This window comes from Delphinus delphis, chromosome 14, assembly GCF_949987515.2.
Source record: "Delphinus delphis chromosome 14, mDelDel1.2, whole genome shotgun sequence".
Classification (NCBI taxonomy): domain Eukaryota; kingdom Metazoa; phylum Chordata; class Mammalia; order Artiodactyla; family Delphinidae; genus Delphinus; species Delphinus delphis.
The window spans coordinates 74,740,249-74,762,366 of record NC_082696.1 but is presented as its reverse complement, the minus strand read 5'-3'; the positions used below and the strand labels follow the sequence as shown (position 1 = coordinate 74,762,366).

Sequence of the window (22,118 nt, the reverse complement as noted above, 5' to 3'; positions counted from 1 at the left end):
TATTTAAAATGTAAAAACAAAAACAAATTTTAAAAAATTAAAATAGCTCATTCATGGCTATACATATGTGATTTTTAATTTTCAAATTATTAAGAACCCTGTATCTTTAATATTAACTTAAGCTTTTTAGTCTGAATGAACTTTTAATTTACTAGGAAATAATTAAAAGGTAAAGTCAAAACAATATTGTAATAAAATCCCTTATCCAAAAATGTCTATATCTGGATTTTCAGTAATTGTCCATACACTATTATTAAGGAAAAACAAAACAAAACTTGACATTCTCAATTCTAATATGTCCATTACTTTTCAGGACCAGAGCTGGTTTCAAGCTCTTAAAGATATTCAACACAAAAAAGTATGACCAAATGGTAAAGTGTGATGAATATTAATAATACTAACATAGCTAACACATACTGGCTGCACACTAAATGCTAGGCCTTGTGGTAATTGTTGTGTTACATGAAAAAGCTGAGTTAATGATTTTAATATCCGTAAGAGGTATGTTCTATTATTATTCCCATTATAAAGAAATGATGGCACAAAAAGATAAAAGAACCCTCCCAAGGTCACACACATTTAGTGGATGGCAGAGATGAGACAAACCAAGGCAATCTAACTCCAGAGCCACAATCATACAGCCCGTCCCCTACCTCCCCTCCAAAGTACCTATTGCCTCAAATATATGTATATATCAATGTGCAAGCAAGCTATAAATTAGACATTTTGAATAGTTTTCAACATATGCATTAAAGTGAGCCAGAAAGAAATGTTTTAGAAGTTGACCTTTCATGTTGAAAAAAAATCCTTCTAGACCTAAACAGAGAAAAAAAACCTGGATATCTTTTTAAGGACCTTTTAAAAGTGAGCTTAGATCAATATATTCATTCCAACTACTTGATTTACCTGTGAGACCTAGAAATGCCAGTCCTTCCTCTAGGATGTAATTAAGAAGTCCTAATGAAAATAAGATCCACCTAATGTTTGGCACCAAAACGATCTGATTTGACCAGGCTCTTTACTTTATCCCTAGGTCCCAAACACCTGACTGGTTCTAAAACAGTTTTTCAGATCTCCCACATCTGTTTTCTCACAATTTTTTTCAGATTTGATAGGCTAGTTGCTTCTGCTTCCTACTATGGTTCTGAGCTCTAAAAGGTCAGCTTCATGGAATATAGTTCTTATTTTTAGGTCTATTCTAGCATATAAACAAAATCATAAATTTTTAAAAACACTATTCACTGTTTAATCACTCTATAAGGCCTATTACTAAAATCCAGTCCCTAAAATTCTCAAAACTTCTAAACTTACAATTTATAAATCTGTTACCATTATTACAAAGTGTAGGTTAAATTATATCTACACTTTTTAAAACAAGTTTACATTTTCTGAGCATTTTTTTAAAACTGTAATAGTTTTTCCACATAGGAAAAAAATATGGAATACTTACTCTGTGCCAAGTATGCTCAAAATTTATTTATCTTCACAAGCAAATAAGGTTAAGTATTTTCCTCATTTCACAGGTAAAGAAAACTGAGGCCCAAAGGTTAAGGTCACACATTTAGAAAGTAGGAGAAACAGTAATCAAACCGAGGTCTTCTGATTCCGAGTTTAGTGTTATTTCTATAACACTATAGTTTCCTTCTCTCAACTTTAGTTTCCCCCACACAGTCAAACAGGCTCTATGATTACCAAACTTAAATAAAACCCATGTAACCATTTTTCAAGTCAAATCTTCTAAGCTGGGTAACAATTCTTAGGACTCTTACAAGCTTATGACTTATTTGTACTTAGAGTATAATAAAATTAATATAGAATCTTACTAAGTCTCAAAATTAATCTTGGTGGTCTATTTACTCTTAATAACTATGAATAAACATGCTCAAAGGACTGTCTTATATTCAGAATTTGGTCAACCACCTAAGAATTCATTTAGATAATAATTCAGTTAGAATTATCAATGCAATTATCAATACATATTTGTCAAATAAATAAAATGCAATATTGCTCTTCCAAATTTTATTCATTACAATTTGACTATATTTGTTTAAAAAAAAAACCCAAAACTCTATCCAGAATTAAGGTTTCCACAAACCACAAAGTAAAGATGCTCTATAAAAAATAATTTAAAACACAACAAAATGACAAAGTTTAACTTTATAAAATAACATTTTGAAGTTCTGTTTTTAAATCAAGTCGAATTTGCTAAGCAAAATCTGTGCAATAAGAAATCTTCTTTAAAACATTATTTTACTTCAAGTATAATTTAAAACTTAAACCTATGATTCTGTTGAAAAAGTTATTGTCTATTAATTTTAAGATTAAAAATTCTTAAACTGTTTATTCTTAAAACGCCAAATAATCTTAACAATCAGTTTCATTTTTAGTAATGTTTCAGTTTCAAACACCATACTCAAAATAACTAACATCACACATATAACGGCAGTGTAAAGTTGTTTCAGAAAATGCATATTTCTCCAAGTTGACTAGAATTTAGTACTTCCACACCCCAAAACTAAACCAGAATCAAGTGACACAAGTAAAGGTAAGTATTTTTTGCATTTATACTATAACCTCTGCCAAGACAGGCTATGTGCCTGTTCTTTATCCAGACAGAGACCAAACGGGTCATGCTACTGTGACCACAGCCATCTGGAGCCCAGAATAAACGGATTCCTTATGTGCTTCCTTTGCAGCAGGCTGCTATCACCCATGTTGCCATGAATAACTTAAGCCTTATACTACAAATCTCTCTCCTCTTACAATTTAAATGAGTTTTAACTAAAGCAGAAACTGCATTACACCAATGTTGCTACCCCAATTTTCCTAATATCAAAAACTTCTCATCCAACCATCCTTTTCATTATCTGTGATCCCTGAGCTTAAATAAGGCCGCTTTTGTGTATGTGCATATACGTGTGTACATGTGTGTGAGGCAAATAACTAAAGGTGGACCGGCTTCACATCTAATGTCTCCCTGCTCCGTAGTGACCAAAGGTTCTCAAACTTTTGTATTTCAATACCACAATTTTTTATTTTTAGTACCCTGAATTCTCAAATGCCATAATGAAAAAAAAATTTTCATTTTCCCTAACCTGTTATAAAATGCTTACCCTCCTCTATATTCCATATACTCAACAACGTATTTATTAATTCCAAAATAATTTGTTTTCACAAATTACTCATATGTCAACAACAGAGGTTCTCACAAACAAGACAGAAACTTTACACATTTAAAACTTCCAGAATTTTCAATTTGGTTCCTATTATATAATAGTCTTTATCACTTTTGAGTACAATTACAAAAGCAACTGAAGTATTCTAAACAAATTTGCTGTTAAAATCTTTTCCTCTAATACACTCATTTTAATGCTTGACTTTCTTCCTGAAAGGGAAGTACATTAAAATACGAAATTATTCTAAAGGTATATACTTAGTACTCTGTTAATTAATGGCCACTTTGCTTAGTACTAGGGATATTTTTCTATGAATTCTAAAACTTCTATGTGGAAACTACTAGTAAGAATGAAATTCACCTACCTGGTATTGTCCAAAATAAGTTGGGTAAAATACAATTTTATTTGCTATAATTCTGTAGTGATATGATAGATAACCACAAAATTGAGGAAAAAGAAGAATGGCTGCAAGAGGTGAGAAAAGTTTCTAGACAAAAGAAACAAAAAACTCGTCTATCTGACAAAGAAATTCTGTATGGACTAAAAGACTGACATTCATAGGATTTATTTAACCAAATACTCACTTAAGAATAAATTCAAAACGGTCCTTTTAAAACTCTGCTTAAAACAGAAATACCTTTAAGCCACATTACAAAACAAAGTATCTCCTCCTATTTCCAAAACCACAAACTATTGTGATGATTTTAAATTACAAAAATCTCTGTACAGAAGGAACCAGATGCAACAGCCAAGCTCCCTTCACATATTCCTAAGTGCCATCTGATCATTACCAAAAGAAAGAGCTTCATATATCCTCTAATCAATTCTGCATATTTCAACCACCCAAACATTTCTTAATGTTAACTGTTCCACAAATACAGTCATAGTTAGAATCACTATACAGACCAACAAAATTTTTCTAGAAATCTACCCACAATGTTTTAAAAATGATTTATTTTTGATATTTACTATACTTTTTTCTTTGTATCTTAGGCTTAATTATTTTGTACTTGAATCTACAAAGTAACTATACTACTAGTACCTTCTAAAGTTTTAAGCAGCCAGTTTTATACGGCAACTACTATATTCAGAAAGTTATGCATACTTGTTTCTGAAATAAAAATGTTTTTTCTTAAATTTTTATAAAATGTTAGAAAGCTATAGTAGGAACAACCTTTCTACTACTACTAAAGTTCTGATAATAGCAAACACAAACCCTTACATAGTATTTGATTTGTACCAGTCAGTTTTTACTCTCATAATCTTACAAAGTAGGAGCTATTATTAACCCATTGTACAGATCGGGAAACAGACTCCAACAGTACTTTTCTGCCTCATAACAATCATAAAACACCACTGTGCAGTTTGGGAGGGGATAATCCAACTCCCCCTTTATATTCATGCCACTTTACAATTATTCAGGAGTATTAAGAATTTAACAGGTATTTATTTTAAAATTTTTGTAAATGCCTCAAACTCTTTAAAATAATGGTATAAGTATCAATAGAATAATTGCATGTATAAGAAAGGATGAAGATTTGCCTACTTCAGCCCATCAATATGTACTATCCCTTTCACGCCTAACATTTTTTCTTCATTATAATGATTATGAGACACGAAAACCGTGTTATGGAGACTACCAAGCAAAGCTTACTATTTCACTGATACTCTATTAAAAAAGGAAATGATAAGTCTACTACACATTTAATTCATTATATGCCACCCCCCTCCAAAATTGATACTGGTTAAATTTTGACAGTACTATGTTATCTTTAATGGGAATGGGAATCCCTGATTCAAAAACATTTAATATGTTATCTTTTTTTTTTCTAAAACTGGTCTCCTAGGTTTTATACCTTAACTTTCACATTAATCAGCATACTCTAAATAAACACTTAAGAAAATCCTATTTATGGTTCCTATTCATCTCTGAATTTAAGACGGCCAATAATTTATGAAAACCAGTACTTAAACCATGGTGAAAACATATTAATTATAAAGAGGTAGTCTACAAAGTGGTTGTGTCTCAAAAATCTTCCTCTTTTCAAGGAGAAATGATTCTACAAACTAAGAACAGCACTACAAAAAGCATTTATACAATTTACTAAAATGCATGATTTGTCTAAGTCTACTTTTCTGTGTTTTAGATAATGAAACTCCAAAATGAAAAAGTTGAGCTCTTAGAAACAATGCATTGCGACTTCTAGTCAAAAATCAGATTTCAATTCGCTTATCTGACAAGAAAGAGATAACAGGGGCCCAGAGAAATTCCTGACTTGCCAGAGGTTAACCTGCAGGCTAACTGTAGGCAGGGCTAAGATCACAACCCGCAGTCTCCTGATTCCCAATCCTTTCCCTTGAATACAAAGATTTCTAATAAAGTGCAATCATTTTTTAAAAAGCAAACACCACTACAAAAAATAATAATTATTATAACAGATTAGCAAAACAAGAACACAGTTTTGGAAAATAATGCCTCGTAGGCAAGAAATGTAATCAGAGTCCCAAATCTGGCAAAAAACGCTTATAAATTCCCCCTCAAGATCTCATAAATATGCAACTTAAATTATGTCGCCACTACTTAAGGTGACAACTAGAGAGCGAAACTTAATAAACCAACTAATTTCACTATTCAAACTAAGAAATAAATAAATGACAAAGCTTTCTCTTTGTCCAAAAATTAGTTGTTTTCTTATTCTGTAAAGTTGCCTCCTTACGCTTGACTCCTTTTAAAAAAATAAGAGTTCTAATGAAAGCTTAAAAAATGCCCTTTTACTTTAAAAGCAACCTCATACTTTTTAAAAATAGAAAATCTGATTAAACATATACCACTGAGCCAAAAGAAATTTTTAAACCCTTTAACTTCCTATCAAATTCCATCCACTTTTAAAAATGTTTTAAGTCTTAAGATAGCAATAACCATAATCCTGTTTAACAATACCTTTACCAATGACACTTAAAAAAAATAATAATACGTTTATTTCAACTCTGTAAACTTTTAAACTGCTCTTAAAACTCCACTTTCTGCTTGGTCAAAACTCAACCACTGTGATTTTATCTGCAGCCTGACTGCAGATGCTGATCTATGCTTGTTTTAAGCTCACAAATACAAATATTATACCCCATCCTAAATAGCTGTAATTTGAGGTTCTCTAAAAATTTCAATTTGACATACAAATTCTCCCATTTAAAACCATTTAAAATATTACCCAATTTATCGGTTAACGTAAGCAACAAAATTTCCAGGTAGAGGTAAACACTACTGAAACTACAAACAATAGTTATTACTTTGGCTTCACTCACCAAAATAATCTTCAAACTTTGGCTTCACTCACCAAAATAATCTTCAAACCAACATTATGCAAATTAAATTTAATAGGACACAAAATAAAACTTTTTTTCAGTCTCAGGAATAAATTAAGGCAACAGAGAATGATGTACAAGAGACTTTGCATGTGCTCACCTAGCTCACCATAAAATTTCAAAATCCTACTATTAAACAAAAACGTACTTAAATACCTAGTGTTCTAAAATATCTTTAGGGCTAACTAAATGTCAACCAAAAGTCAAACAAAATTAAACCAAATACCACACACCTCGATATATAGTTCGATGGGTATGAAAGTACCTCAAATGGTGCCTCGGATCCAGCTGATACAGAGTGAGTAATATGCTGAACGAACGAAATGAGAAAATGAGCCAGAGAACCCTGAAGTCTAATGAGAATTCTTAACTATCTCATGAGCGTGCCAACATGACTGCTCTGGTAAAAAGGTCTGAAAACACTCTAAGCAAGAAAAGACACTTCCATACAAAATAGGTGGATTTTGATAAATAACACACTGATAAAGACACTGCTTATGGTATCCTAAGTCAAGTCTGATAAAGAGACTAGGAATATAAACTCATTTTACTAATATTTGAGAGGTAATAAACTCGCTCAAAAAAAGCTGAAAAACACTGGTAACCCTGTTTTTATTGGAAAACAAAATGATATTCCTACAAGGACTAGACATTTTCATAATTTGGCCAGATACCATTGGCCGCTTCATTTAAAAGACATAAAAATAGCGTTACCAATAGTCTCCACATTAAAAAGAACACAGCAACCTTTAGTGACTTGGGGTTTGTGGGGTTTTATAAAACGCAAAGATGGGTGTGGTTAAAAGAGAGGCAAAGATAAGTTCTGTCTGTCCAGTTCTTAAAAATGGAATACTATCTTTATGATAATTCTTTAAATAACAAGAAATACATGGAAATCCACTTAAGATTTTGTCAAGTATTTACAAACCTAAAAATTAAACATTGCTGTTATTGAATCTTGGAGTTTGCTTCAAACTCCATTCATTTTAGCCAAGTACTGAATAAGACTAGTTGAAATCACTACGTACTTGAAAAACTAACAGTATGGAAATGAATGCGCTGTTAACTCTCTATTCATTTAACTAAACCTAAGTACGCTTTCTTATTTCAATAGCTGTGAGCACTTACCAACAACCTATACTAAATCATAACACATTTAGACACAAAAGTTAGATGTTCTATATGCAAATGAAACAGGAGCCATCAAAAATCATGTCATGCCTTCCTCAATCTCGCTGAAGGCGTTCAAAGCCAGCTGAAACTTCCTGATGCTTTCAGAAGCCCTCTTGAAGTAACATTATAACTATCTTAAAACATCAGCTGCAAACATGTCTCCGAAAAATCAATGCACTGCATAAATTTCAAAGGCTCGATGTGCCCCAGTGACTGCTTTAACACACACATCACACACATACGCATACAACCTAAATCAGAGGAGGAGGAGAAATTAACACGAAAAGCAGAACTCCCGAATACAAATACCCCACTGTTCCATTCACAACACTCAAGGGGTCAGGACCACTTTTAGAAATCAATTTTCAGAAATGACTAAAATACTCAATTCGGAAACCCACAAAATTAAGAGAGGTATTTTTCAAGCGACTAACAAAATACATCCCGCTGTAAAACTGAAAAACTTTTACTTGCCAATCGCCACTCCACAGTAAGTGTACGTGTAAAAAAATCAACACTCTTCAGGGGCCTCCAACAGCAGCTTTTAATTTAACGAGGGGCCTAACGCGAAAATTAGCAAAATGAAAAAAAGCCTGTTAAACTTCTGGCTTTAGGGTGTTACACGCTTTACACTTCTGCGAAAAAAGCTTCCGTAGATGCAAGATGCGCCCGCTGGCCAACGACCATCAGCCGGCCGAACCCCTCCGACGGAAAAAAAAAAAAAAAAAAAAAAAAAAAAACCTAGCTCTGAAGGTAAAGGAAAGCCACAGAAACGGAAGAGGAAAAAAAATAACGTCTTGCCACGGTTCCGCAGCGGCTGAATAGGCGGCTTGTGAAATGCTAATGCCACTTCGGAGCAGTTAGTCACCAGCTATTGTGTGCGGCAGGAGAAAGCCGAGCCGAGCGCGCGTGCAGAGCGAGCAGGCGAGCGAGCGCGCCCTCCTTCCTCGCGCCGCCGCCGCCGCCGCCGCCGCCTCGCGCGCGCCCCCGCGCCCGCACGGACGCGCGCGCCGGCCCCTCCTCCTCCGGCCTTGCACTGCACAACACTCATGACGTATCTTTATTTCTAGCACATTAACAAAATATCACAAATAAATTGTCGGCAGCCCCTGCGGCCCCGGGGTGCGGGTCTCCCCGGCCACTGCCCCCCGCAACCCCCGCGCCGGCCTCCCAACCCTCCCCGTGGCCTTCGGAGCTTTCAGGTTCTGGGGCCAAGTTTTTGTCTCTGTAAAAAAATTGCGGGAAATTCAATTTTTATTCGACTCGGGGAAAAGTTTCTTTGCTCCGCGACGTGAATGTCTCACCAGATTCTGGTAGGTCCTGGGATGCTCCTTCCCGGTCCAGTCGGTGCGCCGGGGCAGCAGCTGCGGGGAGAGGACGCCCCGTGAGCCCGGCCCCCGGCCCCGGCCCGCCCGCGCCCCTCCCCCGCCCTCCCCGCGCCCCGCCTGGGACCCCGAGCCCCGCGCCCCGCGCCCCGGCGGCGGCGGCGGCGGCGCAGCGGCCCAGGGGCGGCCGCGCGGCGGCGGGACGCGGCGGGCCGCCGCCGCCCTTACCTCCTTCTCGGCCACCTCACGGATCAGCACCTGCAACAACAAAGCGGGGAGAGCTGAGCCCCGCGCCCCGGGCCGCGGCCCCGCCGCAGCCGCCAACGCCGCCGCCGCCGCCGCCGCCCTCCCCCACGCCCGCGAGCGGCGAGCGCCGGCCCGGCCCGCGCCGCGCGCCGCCGTACCTGAGCCGCCTGCTGACAGGGTCCATCTTCCAGGAACCGGGCGATGAGGAAGTAGAGCTCTGCGCGGGAGAGAGGGACGGGGAGACACACAGGCTGAGCGGCCGGGCGGCGGGGGGCGGGGGACCGCGGGCGGAATCGCCCGGTGCCAGCGGCCCCGGCAGCCCCCCGACTTACCCGATCGCAGCTCCGAGAGGCCTTTCCTCTCACAAGACATGTTTATGGGTCACTTCGGGGCCGCCGGCGGGACACCCCGCCGCCGAGTGGAAGCGGGGATGGTGCCGCCGCCTGCCCTATAGCTGTCACTGTGTGTTCACGAGCCGAGCCTCGGCTCCACCATTCAAGCAACGGCGGCGGAGGCGGAGGAGGAGGAGGAGGAAACAACAACTCTCAGGCAGCGGCTACAGGCGCCGCCGCCGCCTCCGCCGCGGATCCCTCCGCCGCAGAAAGGAGTCCGCCGCCTTCGCGGCCCCGGGCTCGGCCTGTCCTCGGCCCGCGCCCGCGCCCCCGCCCCCGCCCCCGGCGCAGAAAAAGGAGTGCCTCCGACCCCGCGGCCCCGGCGCCCCCGCAGCCGGCGCGGCGAGACCCCCGCCCGCGGCTCCCCGACCGAAGGTGCGATTTATTTATTTATTTCCAGTCGAAGATGTCGGAGCCGGAGCCACCGGTTGGCTGGAAGGCGCTTTCTCTGTGGAGGCCGACCTCGGGAGGGAGGGGGCCGGGGACGGCTCCGCGGAGGGATCTGACGCACACGGAGCCGCAGCACAGGCTCTATTCAGCGGCGCTGGCTGGGGCTGAGATGGAAGTTAGTTTCTATGTAGCAGAAATAGGAAACAAATGAAGCAAAACTGCCCAAAGAGGGGAAATGCCCCGAGGATGGGTCTCACTCTCACGCGCGCGCACAGACACACACGCAGAGAGCACTCTCACGCTGGGCAAACTCGGGATCGCGCTACCCTGCCCGAGTTGAATGATAGTGTTTGGTTTCTCTCTTGCCATGTGCATGTGTATAAATGCTGCGGATTGGCATCTGTGTAAGTCTTGTCCTGCGTTATTTCTGCAGCCTATGCAAAGTGTTGTGTAATTTATTGGAGTGCTGTATATTGCAATAGAGGTTCAGGCGCTTTTTGTTGAGCACTTGCGTTTGCAAGCCCGTTATTTGCTGAAGCCACCTCTTCGTGTCTTTTATTACTGCCATTGCCTTAAGCGTACATTTTAAAAATGTTTTTCATTGTTATATGGGCAAAGCGAACTCCTGATCTGTACTTCAGATACTCTTTTTCCTCGTTACAAAAAGGCTAGTAATAGCTAATTAGGGATTTGGGATTAAAGAACCTTAAAGCTTTTCTAAGTGTTTACAAGAAGGAATAATGTAAACCTGAGCGAAAGGAAAGAACGTTAATATTTATCTCTAACTGATCTAGAGGTAATATACTGACAGATCAATAACGTACCGAAGGATAACGAAAGAGTATAGTACGCTTTTAGCCAAGGTGATTGGTGATTAAATAATTTAAATTATCTGTGTATATTGCAGTTGACTTCGTCATGCTAATTAATGGCTTCTAATTTGAGGTGTAAACCATTCCTGTTTACAGTTGATCACGGGAAGACTTCTTGGAGACTGACGAAAAGAGAAAAAAATTAATCTTTCATAAATTAGTATGTAATTACCGGTTTTATATGCTAAATCATACATCTGTCTTTTGCTGATGAGGATAAGGGCCTTGTTTTTTAAAAAACGAATATGGGTGAAATTAATGGAAACAATGGAAAAAGCCATTTGTTAGGAAACAAGGACACCAAGTGATATTTATCTCCAGAGGATTTAAGCACTTTTCAAAAAGACTTGAGAGTTGATTTTTTTTTAAGGATTGCATTTTAAAGGGAACTAGGATAGTCGTTCTTTTGTTAACATTTAACAAAAGAGTCTCCTTAAAAAATTTAGATAATAAACTGCATTTTATGGACGTGGTCTAAAAAGGTTATTTATGGGGAAAGGACCAACAAGCTGCATTGTGGTTTTCTAGATTGCTTCCTCAACCCTTGTACCCTCCTAGCTCCTTACATTCCTAGTGGGAAATACTTGCTGCAACTGCCTTGGGCTGCATTGCAAGACTGCACCGGTGTGATGCCTTGTACTGAAACAGCCAGAAATCACCGTACATGTGAGAAAGAGGAAAAAAACACCTAAACCTATTTGGAGTAATAGGATGTAAAAATTGCCTTTTATAACAATCTTAACCAAATTTTTTTAAAAAGGGAAGTTACCATGACTTGTCCTATTGCTGTAGGGTTATCAGAGTCATTGTTATTTATTGAAATGGCTATCCTTCAAGTACTAAAAATATTTGCATTTTTAAAGACATTAGTTCTATTGTAACTATGATAGGTAAAGTAGCTTGCTTCTAGATGGTTAGGTTTGAAAAGATGGACATTTAATATGCCTTTTTGCAATTCTGTTTATTTCCGTGACACATGCTTTCTATTTTATCTTAACTTTTAAAAAAGTATCATATTCTTCAAATAATTGTGATGTTTTTACATTACGATGTTCTTCAAATAAACAGATTTTTTAGGAACTAAACATTATAGTTAGAATTTTGTGATTTTTAAAATGTTTGCATTAGTCTGATTCTTACTAATAGATGTTTATCCTTGCTAAGGAAAAGAAACCAAATTATGACATGGAATATAATATTACTCTGGGTAAAGTTTTCTATATATATCTTGTGAGTAGTATGGAAATATGGAAAGCTAGTATGAATATCTCATGTATGCTTTTCATTTAGAAGCTTTTCCTAAGTATGCTACTAGTACTTAGCTCCTAAAAAATTTTTAAGGAAAAATTTCCTTCTAAATTTTCTGAATATGATGTTCCTGTCATTTTGACTAACCTTTGACAATGTTTATAGTTTCTTTTTCAAAGACCTAATTTGAAGATAGTTGTGAGCCTGCCTTTGAACTAATTTATAGCTATCAGTCTGTTATAAGAAAATGTAGGTTACCTGCTAAAAATTAAAACTTCTTTTCAGCCAAATAAATTATTTGTTTTTAACAATAGATGTTAATTTGAATTCTACTTAGTTCTTCAAATGTGACAAATACTCCTTTATAACATTTTAATTTCTTTAAACGTAAAACATTTCTGGAATCTGACATCATCAGTTAACTATAGGGTTTATTATGTCATGTATTGTGCATGTGTACACAAAAAGTCAGCACATATCAAATAGGAAGAAAATCTTACTTTGAAGTCCTAAATTTTAGTTCCCAGGGCAGTGGCATTCTCAGCTAACTTTTGCACATAAGGATAGTTCAAATTTCATCTATATCCATTTCTATTTGTTTATTTTAACTTTTTCATGGACTTCAAAAATAAAATGTCAATTTTAAAAGATTTTCATACCTTTTTTTTTATAAGAAGGCTAAAAAAATAGTAAAAGTTTGGAAAGCCAACAACTACTGTTTTTGTATAATACAGTGTCTAGGAGATTACGAACTTCGTGAAATGTAAAAGCTCCTGTGCAATTCATTGCTTCACTTGGCAACACATGAAACAAGATAAACATTTAACAGAAAGTCTGTCTTGATTGTGATAAGTTACTATTCTAATGAAATAATCAAATGCTGCCATTCAAGTTCTTTCTGGAACAAGATGGGATAGTTTATAAATAAAAAGATTCAACCACATTTATGAAATTTAGTTTGCTCCCACTAGTATGGTGAACTCAAAAAAACTTTACAATTACAACTTTTAAGATTATATATTAAATCTTTTGTGTGTGTGATATTATGCTTTTTTTTTAATAGCAAAAGCTTTGTCCTATAAAGTGTAGAAATGGAAAAGTAGAAAACACTCTTCTTCAAAAACCACATTCTTTTTTAATCCTCATCTGCCCTAACAACAAAATACAATTGTCAAAAGAGTGTTGTTTTACACACCACTTTCCTCCTTCTGGATTGCTCCCCAATATTGGTTTTGTCCATGTTGGTCTGACTTTCTCCCTCTCAACACACATATTCTTCTTCCTTCACAAAGCTTGAATATATATCAGATTTGAACCATGTAAGTAGATATACTATTTGGCTGCTACAGAAAGAATAGAGAGAACCAACTTCAGTAAGCCAACTCATTATTTAACACTTTGTATTGTCTCCCTTATATCTCACTGAGAAACCTTTTAATCTGTAACAAAGATTAGCTGGTTATCAACAATCATATAATCCCTTACTTATTTAAATGTTATTAGTAATTTACCACTCAACTTTTTTTCCTCCAAATTAAATTATTCTAGTAGCTTAGATTTTTAAATGTCTTAGTTTGCATGATAAGGAGAAATACATATCTTCGTTGAAAAAAAAACATGTATATATAGACACACACATACACACCCATCACTTCATGAGTTCACAGTACGGCTACAAAGATTAAAGGAGAAAAACAATTTTAGAACACATTCCCCCAAGATTTGGAGCAACACGGTGGATGAAGTAGAAGGAGCTGTTCCGGATGGCAGGAAACTTAAAGGAGAAGTCTGTAGGCATGTTCTATTATATGATGATGTCTAATGGATTGAGAGTGGGCTTTATCGAACAGGGAACAGTGGAAGAAGTGAAGGTAGACTCAGGAGAAGGGATGCAGAGACTTGAAAAGTTGCTAGTGGTGGTGTATTAAATAAAGCATATATGATCAATGTGATTCTAAGGTGGAATTTGAGGACAGAAAGTGTAGCCACTTGCATTCATATGTACCTGAATTCATAAACTTTGAGAACCCCCAAGAAGAAAAATTATTTTATTCATGGAAAGGGAGAAGTTTGTCTGTCGAGTTAGTGAGGAACTTCTACATAATCAGAATCAAGGACACCAAAGCAGACACTGTTGGTGAAGAAAGAGAATGGTTGTTTAAAAGAATAAGATCTGACCACCAGAGTGCCCACAAGGCTGCCTTGAGATTCAAATATGAGAATAAGACGTACAAAAAGTAAGATCCAACTCAAAATTGAGAATGAAGCCAATTTAGATTTAAGCTGACTTTGTAATCAAAAATGGTGTTTCCATTTTCTAAATTCCTATAGAAAGGCATGTCTCATTATACCACCTTATTTGTAAATTGCCTTCATTTATATATATATATATATATATGTATATACGTATACGTATATATGCATATATACACACATACTTGGCAAAGATCCCCTTGACTCATGCATCTGTTGCTTTATTTCCTTCAATGGATATAATCATACCTATTTGTTGAAATGGTGATTAGCTAACTAGCCCAAAGAATGAGTTCTGTTACACATTTATAAAATTAAAAATAATATTGATACCAAGTAGATCTTTCAAATGAGATGTGTGTGTTAAAAATTTAAGAGAAAAAAGAGAACCTTTGAATATGATTTTGAGATTACACCTACAAATTCCATTGCATTCAAAGTTTTCATGCTTACATTTGAACACGTACAAATAAAGGTGCATATTAAGTGGTTATAGTGGAATTTTTCATGCTTATCCAAACTTCCAACTGACAGTGATTTATAGAAAAACTAATATAGCCTTTAAATGGAATCTCCTGGTAAGAACATATGTATTATTTCCTCTCAACAGTTATTAGAAGTGTTGTCACTGAATATCATTAAGAAACATCTTTCTTAAGAATATTGAGTAAGTGGTATCATATGAGAACGAAGAAATATGTTGCCTTTTTGTCTTACCATCCTCACCTCTCTGGTTTGCACATGTTACACTTTATACTTGTTTTGTCATTCATTGTTTTGGGGGTTGGGGTAAGTGTATGTATAAGAGTTTCACCTTTCCCTGCTTCCTCACCTTTTCAGTTTTTTCAGCATCTCTATAAAATTTTCCTTCTCTTCCATCATTGAAACTTTCGTTCTAATGGTAAACCAAATATAGGAATTAAGATATATAATTAATTTGGATATACCCTAAAAGCTCTAAAAATATGAAGATGAATCTATTCTTCATTTCTTATAGTTGAAACTGTTGCACACTAAAATCTTCCACCTCTCTTATTTTCAGCCTCCTGGTTATTTTACAAAAGACTAGAGAAACAATTTACACACCTGGTGTGAAAAGGAGGGAAGAAAAAGCCTTCCTTTACTTTTTCATAAGGAAAGAAACAAAGTGCCAAGCAGTAAGCATTTTCTGTTTGTGAAGTATATATACAATTTTGTGTTACAAAATTTTTCCTATTTCTGTATTTTTTGCCAAAGTCAAGGTAAGTGTGGCCTCTTTAGACATTAGATTTTCTGAGTTAGAGGAATTACTAATTTTTTTAGAAGTTATTTTTGAAGTAATTAATGCATCTTTCTGACTCTAGCTTGTGAAGTTTCCAGTCTAATAGTGACTGAAGAGGACTGCCATTGACTCGAAGCACTCTCTGGTGCTGCATAACTTCACCTCTTTGAAATATTTAGGTCAGAAATTCACTTCATTTTCAGAGCCAGATCCCATCATGCCCATAAAAATGTTCGAAAAAGAAATCCGGGATGAACACACAATGGCAAATTTCCACGGCACAACAACGGTAAGATATTTTTCCCTAATGCCTGTGAATATTGCATTCTTTTATTAGGATAATAATTACAAAGGTCATTTCCCCTTTCAATCAGCCAGTTTCTCATGTGGCCTCTTCTTTTTCTTTTTATTACTAAGAGAATATTTTAATAGAAATTTATTTTTTTAAATATGAAAAAGAAACAGGAACTTCAGTCACAAGTTCCAGTGACCTGTACTACTTCTGTGAAGCCATCTTCCTGTTCCCTGGGCAAAAATTTTTGAGTTGACGTAAGGACCCAAAGTCTACCTTTAATATCTCTCCCTTGTCTCCATGTGCCATTTCTACTGCTGTAGTATCCTCATTGCAGCAGTCTGTGCATCAGCTGAAGAATCATCATTTAAACACTGGCTTACAGCTTGACCCTCATTGTGTACTTTCAGTCCAACACATGGAGATGCCCTGTTCACTAGAGGCTGACAGTAGAGATGAGAGCTAATCTGAAGCAGCTGAGACCCCCACTGATGGCTACACCTGGAAAGCAGAGGTTTCTGTGATAGTCTGGCCAATCTCCAGATATTATCAGTTATTAAAACCTGACTTTATTTAGCAGCAATAACAATTTATTGAATGGACTACAAGAGATATGAATCAATGGCTATACCTACCATTCAGATTTTAACTACAAGGAATTCACATTCCTGAAATAAAAACGAACAGCACTTATAGACTGTTTTTGTGTTTTAACCTAATTGCTTTTAGTATAAAAGATTCATATTTGATGAATACTAGCAGGATTAAATTCCACGGTTATTTTTAGTAATACAAAGTAACATAAAATTTTGTGAAATAATCAAGGGTGATATAGATAAACGTGAAAGCATTTTTGGAAACACCTTTTGAAATGAGTGTATGATTTCCATCTTTTTTAAAAGTTTAACTAATTTCTGACAGATTAGTTTCAGTTCTACAATATAAACTATGAAGAGATTTGAGTCAAGAAGATCTCAAGTCAAAATTAGATTGAAAATTTACAAACCTAGGGTCAAGAATTGCATTGATGCCAAAAATCTGTATAGTGCTGCAGGATACATACATATATTATCATTCTTTAAAAATTTGATTCTTTTTAACTAATGTATTTATGTATCAACACATTAATGTTTGAAGTCTAGAAATCAAGTCTCCTTAACTCGGGAGAAGTTTTTAAACCTCTTTGTGGTGGAAAAATATCAAACATTCCAAAAAAGTAAAGAAAATGGCAGTATGATCCCCAGGTACCAGATTCCCAGCATTCATAATTATCCACATTTGGACAATCCTCTACTATCTATCCTCCAGCCACCCCCTTTCCTGCTTTAAAGTAAATGCCATCATTACCCCTGTAAATAATTTGGTATGTAGTCTAGAAACAAATTCTGACTAGCTTAATTCTTTCATTGATTGATTCATTCATTTATTTACCACCTCATATTTTAAACATTTGTAGAACATCTACCATATTCTAGATGCCATATTAAGCCCTGGAAATTGATTGGCTGGATATGGTCATTTGGGACCATTTCTAAGAAGTTCTCTTATAACTGGAAATGTATGCTGTTAAGAAATCAGATCATACCATTCAACTGCTTAAACCCCATCCAATGATGTATCATGAACTCCTGGACAACCCTTAACATGACATGTGTGATCTCTCATAATCTAACCCCCTCAACCTGTCCACACTCACCTTTACCCACTGGACCAGGAATACTCTAAACTCCTGTATGAAAATATTTTCCCCAATATGCCTTTCTTTCATTTTCTTGTACATGCTGGTCCCTCTTTCTGAAATCTTGATCTCAAAATGAGACCAATTGTGACGCAGTTTTCAAGACACCCCCAATCATCACTTCTTTGAGTAACCCTGTATACCTCTCCTCCAAGAAAACAAACCTCTAGGTGTTCATCCTCTATTGTAGCACGGAACGTCTTCTGTGTGTCGCTATTGTAGCACAGCTTTCAGGTATATCATAGTTTTATGTTGCTCTGACTAGGCTAAGAATTTTTAGGACAGGCTCTGAATTTTGGATTTCTGTATCCCCATTATATGCAACAATCAGAATATACAACAGGTACTTAATAAATTCAGTGGTTTTTTTCTTGGAATGTGTTTATCAGATAAACAAACTATGGTCATTTCTGGAGGTATATTAAGATGGATCCCAACAATGACCCCAGTTCACCATGACTTCACAGGGCTAGCAGAGGCCCATGGAACCACTGATAGTTTTCCCACTGAAAGGAAGCAAACAAAATAGGTGCTGTATTTAAAGAAACACCAGAATATCATGTGATATTTGGATATCAGCTCTGCCCTTTCAGAATGTTTAGTACAGTATTACTTGAATGTAAAATGAAGGGATAAAATGGTCACTAAAAGAAGGTCACACAATATGAAAATAATGACAAAAAGAAAAAAGAAAACGAAAGCCTAACCTAAAGTGAATGACTTTAGGTCATTCCCCTCCTTGCCACTTAACTTTAACTTGTCTTTTTTAGTACATTTTTCTTACGTATCTTTTGTCTCCATCTTATATCTTGTGCCCTAAAGAATCAGATGGAAAACAAACATACATGTAAATAAGATATCAAATAAATGGAATAGTGCCTCAGCAGGGCCCCTATAGCAAATGGAAAAGAGGGTCTGTGTTACTACATCCATAATTATGGCAATGCCGTATGTAGGATCACTGAATTTTAGAGCTGGAAGAACCCTAGAGATTATCTAGTCCTAATACCTTTTCAAAGATTAAATGATTTATCCAAACTCACACCTCCTTTTCAAATTTCAGTCAGCCTTGCAATCTTTCTGAGGTTATTGGTGAAAGGGTAGGATAACTGAATAGCGAAAAGAGAATAATTTAACATGGAGGAGTCAACATGATTTCTGCACTAGAAATGATGTTTGTTGGTTTTACTAGAGTTGTTTGAGGGGATAAATAAGCGTGACTAAGGAGATTTAAAGAGAAAATTTATATTTAAACTTTCAAAAAGCCTTGTGACAAGTTCCTATATCAGACTATTTAAACAACCCCCATAAGAAATTGGCTTGGAGAGAAATAAGGAGAAATTTGAGAGTTAATATCATTGATAAAGAATCAAGTCCTATTTCTGGCTTTTACTGAGTGTTTTGCCTCACTTATCATCATTTTCCCACAAATAATATAAGAAAAGTGATTTCACTTAACTCACTGAGCTACTGTGAGGATTGAATGAGATAATAATACTGTTTATAACAAAAGCTAACATATATTAAGTACAATTTCTTAAGTAATAACTAATTTTATTTCACTTAGCCCTCACAAGGAAAATACCGTTGTTATCTTATGACTTTAAAGATGAGAGAACTGAGGCACAGAGTAAAGAAGTAACTTGTCCTGAGTCCTGAAGCTAATTATTGGTAAAGCCAGGAATTGAACCCAGGAAGGCTGGTTCTAGAGCGCTTACTCTTAGCCAGTCTCCTGCCTCTTGTGCTATTAGTATGCACAAATCCCTTTTCACGCACAGCCTAGGTACATAATAAGGGCTTAGTAAGTTTAGTTATTACTATTTTTATACTTTATCAGACGGAAGAAGAAAAGGAGGCCTAATATTGACTGAAGACCTACTTTAAGTGTAATGCATTCTCTTTACAACCAGCCTGGGAGGCCATAGATGCCCTTAGAGGTATCATGGTTCAACCAGTCAGAACTGGGATTCGGGGGGACGTTGGTCTTGTTCCAAAGCCCATGTTCTTTTTACTACATTCCAGCCTGTACTGTTACTTGTTATTCCTCTTGTACCAAAAACACACTTAGGTGTATGGGTAGGTATGTACCCAAGATGTAAGGCACATATACACATAAAATCAATGTTTTATTTGACTTACAGGTGAGTAAATTTTAGTAAGGAAGAAACAAAGAGTAGCAAAGGAAGAATTTAGTAAGTTTCTGAAGAGCAGACCTAATGGCTGCTGTCCCCAGAGTCAACACTGGAGCTAGTCAAGTTTTATTTTTAGAGCGTGATGGGGCATACAAATACACATAAAAATTGATTAATTTTCAGTTGATAGTAAGCTTTTATGGGGAGAAAAGGGCCAAGCCAATGATATCAAATGGCAGGATCCTAAAATGGACTGCTAGACAGGGGATCTATTGTCATTTTAGGTTATTCCCTGTAAAACATTGTCCAAAAGAGCTTTTGTACCAAACACTCATGCAAAGTGCTGCAAGGAAGAGTATCAGAAAGCATTATCCATGGTACTGCATGTTGGCATTAGAAATATTGTGTGGTTCTAGTCGCCATACCTCAAGGAAGACATAAGGCCATAAGGTTAGAAACCATCTAAAGAAAGATAATTAAAATGACATAAAGATACAGAAAATTTGCTGCGAGAAAATCGACTAAAAATATTAATACCTTTGAAAACTGAAAAGGGACATAATATAATAAAGTCAGGATGAAAATGAGTAGTATGAACACAAACTTATTCAACAATTCTAGAATTCCAGAACCAGCAAGTACCTTGTTGCTGTTGTTAACCCCTGAATTCTTCAGAATGAATCTCCCAAGTGAAAGGGAATTTCCTGCAGGATCACATGTATTAATCGCACTTAGGAAATTTAACATTAGTACTATAATATAGCATAATACACACACATATCCAGATTTCTCCAATTGTCCCAATAATCTTCTTTATAGCTTGCCCGTCTTCCGTCCCTGCCTCCCTTTCTTCCTTCCTTTCTCTTTTTTTTTTTTTTTTTGATCTAGAGTCCAATCAGATATCTCACATTGCATTTATGTAATGTAACTCTCAACTCTCCTCTAATCTGGAACAGTCACTAACGCCATTACCCCCAACCCCTGGCAACCACTGATCTTTTTACTGCCTCCATAGTTTTGACTGTCCTAGACTGTCATATAGTCAGAAGCATACAGTATGTAGCTTTTACAGGTTGGCTTCTTTCACTTAGTAAATATGTACTTAAGGTTCCTGCATGTCTTTTTGTGGCTTGATATTTCATTTTTTAAAAACACTGAATAATAGTCTATTAACTGGATGTACCACAATTTATTTATCTATTCACCTACTGAAGGACATCTTGGTTGCTTCCAAGTTTTGACAATCATGAATAAAGCTGCTACAAACATCTGTGTGCCTACTTTTGTGTGGAAATAGGTTTTCAAATTTTTTGATTAATTTTGAGTGCAATGACAGGATCATATAATAAGAGTATATTTAGTTTTGTAAGACACCTTCAAACTGTCTTCCAAAGTGGCTGTACCATCTTGCATTCTCAGTATCAATGAATGAGAGTTCCTGTTTCCCCACATCCTCACCAGCATTTGGCGTTCTTAGTGTTCTGGATTTTGGCCATGCTAATAGATTTATAGTGGTATCTCATTGTGGTTCTAATTTTCATCTACTTGATGACTTATAATGTTGAGCATTTTTTCATATGCTTATCTGTCATCTATATATCTTCTTTGGCGAGGTGTCCGTTAAGGTCTTTGGCCCTTTAATTGGGTTGTGTGGTTTTTTTGTTGAGTTTTAAGAGTTCTTTGTATATTTTGGGTAACAATCCTTTATCAGATTGTGTTTTGTAAATATTTTCTCCCAGCCCATGGCTTGTCTTTTCATTCTCTTAACATTGTCTTCCACGGAGCAAACACATTGTAATTGTAAAGAAGTCCAGCTTATCAATTATTTCTTTCATGAATCGTGCCTTTGGTGTTGTATCTAAGAAGTCATCTCCAAACTCAAGGTTATCTAGACTTCCTCCTACGTTATCTTCTAAGATTTTTAGGTTTTATAATTTACATTTAGGTCTATGATCCATTTTGATTAATTTAGTAAAGGATGTAAGATCTGTATGTAGATTCAATTTTTTGCATGTGGAAGTTCAGTTGTTCCAGCAACATTTGTTGAAAAGACTATCTTTGCTCCACTGGATTGCTTTTGCTCCTTTGTCAAAGATCAGTTGACTATGTTTGTGAGAGCTGTGTAGGGGAAGGGTGGTTCTGAGCTCTCCATTCTGTTCCATCCATCTATTTGTCTATTCTTTCACCAATACCATACTGTTTTAATTACTGTTGCTTTATGGTAAGTATTGAAGGTGGGTAGTGTCAATATCTTGGC

At 36.6% G+C, this 22,118-nt stretch overlaps 1 protein-coding gene and 1 long non-coding RNA gene across 4 annotated transcripts in view; one reads left to right on the top strand and one right to left on the bottom strand.

The window, feature by feature from the left end:
* PHIP (pleckstrin homology domain interacting protein) overlaps window positions 1-10,044 on the bottom strand; it is a 127,286-nt gene extending 117,242 nt beyond the window's left edge. For all 3 annotated transcript variants that reach the window (XM_060030319.2, XM_060030321.2, XM_060030320.2), the window contains exons 1-4: window positions 9,616-10,044; window positions 9,442-9,500; window positions 9,266-9,295; window positions 9,017-9,076 (exon numbers count right to left, since the gene is read on the bottom strand). In XM_060030319.2, the coding sequence (XP_059886302.1) occupies window positions 9,017-9,076; window positions 9,266-9,295; window positions 9,442-9,500; window positions 9,616-9,655 (189 nt within the window). In that variant the 5' untranslated portion in view covers window positions 9,656-10,044. The remainder of the gene's footprint in view (window positions 1-9,016; window positions 9,077-9,265; window positions 9,296-9,441; window positions 9,501-9,615) is intronic.
* Window positions 10,045-10,178: 134 nt separating this feature from the next.
* Window positions 10,179-16,675, top strand: LOC138414260 (uncharacterized). Its single transcript, XR_011246713.1, has 3 exons — window positions 10,179-10,469; window positions 15,903-15,988; window positions 16,402-16,675. It is a non-coding gene; the product is annotated as an uncharacterized lncRNA (long non-coding RNA).
* Window positions 16,676-22,118: the final 5,443 nt, after the last annotated feature.